The sequence below is a fragment of the Orycteropus afer genome, unplaced genomic scaffold (assembly GCF_000298275.1).
Source record: "Orycteropus afer afer isolate SDZICR_OR568_19922 unplaced genomic scaffold, OryAfe1.0 scaffold00018, whole genome shotgun sequence".
Classification (NCBI taxonomy): Eukaryota; Metazoa; Chordata; class Mammalia; order Tubulidentata; family Orycteropodidae; genus Orycteropus; species Orycteropus afer.
The window spans coordinates 1,041,767-1,048,100 of NW_006921605.1; the positions used below are offsets into that span (position 1 = coordinate 1,041,767).

Sequence of the window (6,334 nt, forward strand, 5' to 3'; positions counted from 1 at the left end):
TCCCTCCCTCCCCGCCGCCCCCCCCATCTCTCCCTCACCAACAAGCTCTGAGCAGGATGGTCTCAGAGACCCTGTCATGTAGTTGCCTCCTGCTCACTCCTTGGAAAGGAGCTCTGGTAGGTAGTGCCTAAGGCGTTTGACTATTCAAACCCCCAGCCGCTATGTGGGGGGAAGATGGGGCAATCTACCCCTGTAGGATCTGCGTTCTTACCTAAAGGGGGTCCTTCTTACAGGGACACCCAAGAAGGGGAGCCAGCAGCCTGAACTGGCACCACACACACCTACAGACACACACGTCACACTCACATACACACAAACACGGACGACACACACACACATCCATCCCTCAGTACAAGGCCAGCTGAAGGTGGACAGCCAGTCAAGAAAGAGCTCAGGGCTGTAGGTCCCTGTGTGAGTGGTGTGCTGTGCAGCCTCCTGGGTGCGTACACACACATACACACACAAGTACCCATCCGTGCGTGTATACAGTTCCTAGACTGCAGTGTTACTGGAGCCACCAAGGGAAACGCTAACGCCGAGCAGGATGGTGGGAAAGGAAGGACCTTATGTGCCAGCTCCAGACTCAGTGGATTCACATCCAGTGACTGAGCCCCAAACGAAGGCTGGTTGGTGCTTTTATGAGTTCTTGTCTCCGGGATTTACAGGGTGTGAGGCAGTTGGTTACTTTTGAAGGACACTGGCTAGCTCTAGCTAAGGTGTGCCTCACCCAAGCCATGGTATTTTCAATCACCTTATATGCATGTGAGAGCTGGACAATGAATAAGGAAGACCAAAGAAGAGTTGATGCTTTTGAGTTGTGGTGTTGGTGAAGAATGCTGAAAGTACCATGGACTGCTAAAAGATCTAACAGATCTGTCCTGGAGGAAGTGCAGCTGGAATGCCCCTTGGAGGTGAGAATGGCCAGACTTCGTCTCACCTACTTTGGTCATGTTGTCAGAAGGGACCATTCCCTGGGGAAGGATGTCATGTGTGGTAAGGTGGAGGGTCGATGATAGAGGGGAAGGCCCTCAATGAGGTGGATTGCCACGGTGGCAGCAGCAGTGGGCTCAAGTGTAGCAGGGATCGTGGAGCTGGCTCAGGACCAGGTGGTGTTTCGTTCTGCTGTGCATAGATAGGGTCGCTATGAGTCAGAGACGACTCGATGGCACCTAACAACAGCAAGAGCTGGCTGTTTCACAGGAGCAGAAGTGTGTAAAGGGAAGGAGGGGAAGGAGGGATGGGAGTGCCAGTGGAGGAATTTTCCACTGTCTTTTGTTTTATAAGCTGGAGATGCCCTGCCCCAGTAGGTCCCTGTGTGAGCTGTGTGCAGTGCATCCTCCTGGGTGCATACACATACAAGTGCCCATATGTGTGTACACAGTTCCCGGACTGTAGGTCCCAGTGTGAGCTGTGTGCCATCCAGCTGCCTAGGCATACACACACACGTACACACATGTGCACACACACGGTCTTGTGTGAGCTGTGTGCAGTGCAGCCTCCTAGGTGCACACGCGTATAAGTACTCATGTGTGTGTGTGCATAGTTTCTGGACTATAGGTCCCTGTGTGAGCTGTGTGCAGTCCAGCCTCCTGGGCACGCACACACACACACACATACACATATGTGCATGCACACAGCTCCTGGACTGTAGTCCCTGTGTGAGCTGTTTCCTGTCCAGCCTCCTAGATGCACACACATACAAGTACCCATGTGTGCGTGTACACAGTTCATGTGTGAGCTGTGTGCCATGAAGCCTCCTGGGTTCACACACACACAAGTACCCATACGTGTGTGTACACAGTTCCTGGACTGTAGGTCCCTGTGTGAGCTGTGTGCAGTCCAGCCTCCTGGACACACACACATACACACATACATATGTACACACAGTTCCTGGACGGTAGGTGCCTATGTGTGCTGTGTGCCGTGCAGCCTCCTTGGTGCACACACACACACATGCTGGCTTTGGGCACCAGTGACCACAGCTCCACGCTGTGACAAGGCCCAGAGGTCAGAAAAAGACCCCTCCTGGCTTCCCAGCATCTCCACTCTCCCCAGCCCTCCTTCCCCAAAGGTCAAGGGATGAACAGGGGTCCCCCTCAGGCTTAGGCTGAACCCTGGGGCTGGGGCTTTTGTCCCTCTTGGAAATCAGCACCCCTGGGCAGAAAGAATGGAGGGGCCCTGCCCAAGCAGGAGGCAGGATCCAGTGCCCCTGGGTAGCCCCAGCCTTGGGTGCATGCCCAACTCCTTCCCCACCCCTTCCCTCAGCCACACCAGGCTCCCCTTACCCCATGAGTGACTGCCAGTGACTGACAGCATTCTAGGTGAGAATCAGGTCTCAGCGAGGGGACGAGGTGGCTCCATCGGTAGCCGAACTCCTCCTGATGCCCACCCCTCTCAGGGGACCTTCTGCCTCTCCCCTCACCCTGCCAGACCCCAGCCCCACCCTGCTTCTCCAGCCTCTCCTCTCGTACCCCTTGGGCAGATGCACTCTCAGGCCAGCAGTGGGCAGGTGCAGGCTAGAAACAGCTTGCAGACTGACCTTGAGGGCATAGACAGGGTCCCACAAGGGTGTCAAACTTTCCAGGTTTCCAGGGCCGCCTGCTCCAGCCCTCCCTGCATGGGGCCATGCAGGATCCCAGGGTACACTCGGGGTGAGACAGTGGTTACAGAGATAGGATGGTCTCACCCCTCCTGTTTCCGCAGGCTCCACCTCCCCAGGCACCGCCTCCAGGAAGCCCTCTCTGATGCCCCACCTGTGCTCCCCCTGGCTCTGGCATCCCACACTGCCTGCTCAGGGAGGTGACTTTTCACTGGGTTTGGGGCAGCGTCCTCCCATTTCCCTGGGCCAGGAGCAGCGAACATGGCCTCCCAGCGCCCAGGTTTCCCCCTGCTCCTGGCGCTCACCCTCGCCCTGCCTGTGAGCCTGGCCGCCCAAGGTAAGCGCTTCCTGGGCTCGGCCCCCACGGCACCCCCGGGGAGCTCAGGCCACCCCACTTCCCTCCTGGGGCAGGTGTGGGAGCAGTGCTGACTGTGACCTCCCACAGAGCCCCCCTCTCACAGTTTAGGTTCTCCTGGAGCAAGTTGGGGGGACAGTGGCACAGGACGTGGGCCAGGGGACGCCAGGGCAGGACTTCAGGGGTGTTGATTTCCTCCTGTTTCCTGGTTTGAGGTCTGGGGTCTCTCTCTTCTCTGATCGGCAGGTGCTCACAGGCCTTCATAAGAGAGGACATAGGTTCTCAGTTTGCTTTTGAAACAGATTTCTGAGTAAGGCTCTGCTACAAGGTGTCTATGAGCATTAAAGGAGTGTGAGAACAGGAAGGCACGGGGGCACACACTTGTGCAGAAACAAAACACTGTGAAAGTGCGTTTGGCGCAAAGCTGCCCTTCGGGTTTGCATGACAAGCTTAAGTGGTTTGTGTCACCACCCGGGAAGCTGGTCCTGCCAGAGCCTAGGCTGGTTCACCTGGGTCGTATCTGGGTGTCCCATGGACAAGCCAGAGCAAGGACAGGGGCACAGGCTCCAGAGACCTGAAAACAACAGGCAAACTGAGGCAGCGAGTAGGATGAGGTTAAAGGGTGTAGCACAGTGGCCCTGGGCTATTTGCAGGACTTCTCGAAGAGGGTGCAGATGTCCAGGTTAGAGTCCGCTTCGCTTTGGAGAAGTGCTTGGTGGCATGCCCGCTGTCCCCGACCCTGCGTTGCCCCTGCCCCGTCCCCGGGCCCCGGCAGAGGAAGGTCTCTGGCCCTGCCCGTCTGGTGATGCTGAGCCAGGTCCCTCCCCAGAGGTGCACCAGTCCCCCCGCTACGTGATCGCCCCCGAGGGAGGCTCTGTCAACATCGCCTGCTCCAGCAACAGCTCTCTGAAGGGGGTGTTCCTCATCCGAGACTGGCCGACGGCCGACGATGCCAAAGTGATCCACTACAGTGAGGGGAAGGTGCCCACCGTGGACGAGCTGTTCAGAATGCGAGTCAACTTCTCAGGGTCGCAGCAGAACCTGACCATCACTGTGCACCACCTGCAGCCCACCGACACCGGCATCTACACCTGCCAGGCTGTCCTGGATGACATAGTCTCAGGCTCCGGAACTCTGGTCCTGGTGACAGGTAGGAGCGTGCCCACTCCCGGAACAATGCTCTGCCCTCTTGGGGCTCTTCTGGGCACCTTCCCTCTTACATTTTCTGGAGTTACTCCTTCCACTGCAAAGCCCTTCTCCTCCAGGAAGCCCTCTGGACTTCCCCGACCTCCACAAGCCCATCCTGAACCCTGAAGGCACTATTAGAGCCTCTCACATCCCTGTGTCCCTTTCTTTCAGATCAACTGCCCCAAGGAGCAGAGTCCCACCAGAAGGACAGGTGGAGAGCCTTTAGCCTCTTTGTGGCCCTGGCCGTGGGCTGCTTCTTAGCCGGGCTGGGCCTGGGGGTGGTGTGTGCACTGAGGAGAACACAGGTGAGTGTGAGCCCCCATGTCCCCGTGTCCTGGCCCCTAAGCCACTCCTCTTAGGAGAGTGGAAGGCAAGACATACAGAGGTTAGTCCCAGGGAGCCTCTCCTGAGGGTCTCCAGAGAGTGCTGATGACCAGGGACAACCAGGGACCAACGTGGGAAGGGCCCCAGAACCTGCAGCAATGGCAAGATGTAGACATGGGTGCACAGCAGGGTGCGGGACCCGGGGAAGACACTCAGGGCAGGTGTGGCAGAGGTAAGGGGCAGAGGAGGGGTCCAGAGAGCATAGGTCAGCTGACCAGACTCCTGTAAATGCCTTGGGAGGTTCTGAGTGTGTGTGTGTGGGAAATGCACCTGTGTGAGGATCTGTGTGCACATATATGTGCCTGCTCATGTGTGTGTGTGAGTGTGTGCATATGTGAGGGTTTGTGTACGTATGTGTATGTCTGTTCATGTGTGTGTAAGTGTGTGTACGTGTGAGGCTCTCTGTGTGTGTATGCCTGTTTGTGCGTGCATATGAGTGTGTGCATGTGGGGGTCTGTGTGCTCATGTGTGTGTCTGTTCATGTGTATGTACATGTGTGAGGGTCTGTGTGCTCATGTGTGTGTCTGTTTGTGCATGTGTGAGTATGTGTGTGTGTGTGTGCGAGGCTCTGTGTGTGCATGTGTGCCTGTTCATGCATGTATATGAGTGTTTGCATGTGTGAGGGTCTGTGTGCAGAGATGTGGGTCTGTGTGTGTGCTCATGTGTAAAGATCTGTGTGCACATGTGTGTGTGTGTGCATGTGTGAGAGTTTGTGTGTACATGTGAGTTTATGGTGTGTGTGTGTGCATAGTGTGTGCATACATGAGGATCTGTGTGCACATGTGTATGCCTGTGTGTGTGTGTGTGTGAGAGAGAGAGAGCAGTCTGTGTGCACATGTGTGTGCTTGTTTGTGAGTGTATAAGTGTGTGTGAGAGAGAGGTTTTGTGCATGTGACTGTATGCCTGTGCATGCATATGTGTGCATGTGTGAGGGTCCATGTGCACATGTGAGCTCCTGGTGTGTGCCTGTTCATGAGTATGTGTGTCAGTATGTTTGGGGGTGGTCTGTGTGCACACACGTGCCTATTCATGCATGTGTGTGTGCGCATGTGTGAGGGTCTGTGTGCACATGTGACTGTATATATGTACATGCATATGTGTGTGCGTGTGTGTGTGTGTGTGTGTGTTGGAGGGGAAGGGAGGGTGATGGAGCAGGGGGCCAGGAAGTGGTCACTCAGCCGTTTGCCTTGGGCTAGGGCAGGAGCAGTGACTTCCATGGCCCCCCAGGTCCTTTGAGACCGCTGCTCTTGTCCACCCAGGGTTAGGGGTGATACTGGCAGGCTGTTGGGAAACTAAGAAGGGTGACTGTCCTGCCTATGAACAGACCTTAGGCAAGCAGGCTGGGGAAGCCCCACCACTGGTGTGGTCCTGGGGATGAGTGTGGGGGAGGGCTCCAAGCGTGGCCCCCAGTGAGGAGTCGGGTTTTGTCTCCAAGATCAAGAAGCTCTGCTCAAGGAGGAATCAGAGCACGGCCATTGTGGTCTATGAGGACATGTCCTGCAGCCGCCATAACACCCTGTCTGTCCCCAACCACTACCACTGAGTCCAGTGGCTAGGCGCCTGCAGCAGCGGACCTCAGAGAACTGGCCAGCAGGGCCACTTGCCCTGTCAGGTGGGCCCAGGCAACGGGCAACTCCATGGCGCTGGGGGATGCCTCCCTTGACCCATGCCAACTTAAGGGACACCTTCTCCAGGAAGCTCTCCTTGCCTCTGGCCACAAAGAGAAGCTGCTGGCTGTCCCTCCTGCCTTTTCCTCCCATGGCCACACAGGGGCTCCTCCACTTGATGGGTCTGGGGGTGGTGCGTGG

At 56.6% G+C, this 6,334-nt stretch overlaps 1 protein-coding gene across 1 annotated transcript; it reads left to right on the forward strand.

The window, feature by feature from the left end:
• Positions 1-2,860: 2,860 nt before the first annotated feature.
• Positions 2,861-6,069, forward strand: CD7 (CD7 molecule). Its single transcript, XM_042783567.1, has 4 exons — positions 2,861-2,936; positions 3,784-4,110; positions 4,329-4,447; positions 5,962-6,069. The coding sequence occupies exons 1-4, from the start codon at positions 2,861-2,863 to the stop codon at positions 6,067-6,069; spliced, it is 630 nt and encodes a 209-aa protein (XP_042639501.1).
• The last annotated feature ends 265 nt before the right edge of the window (positions 6,070-6,334 follow it).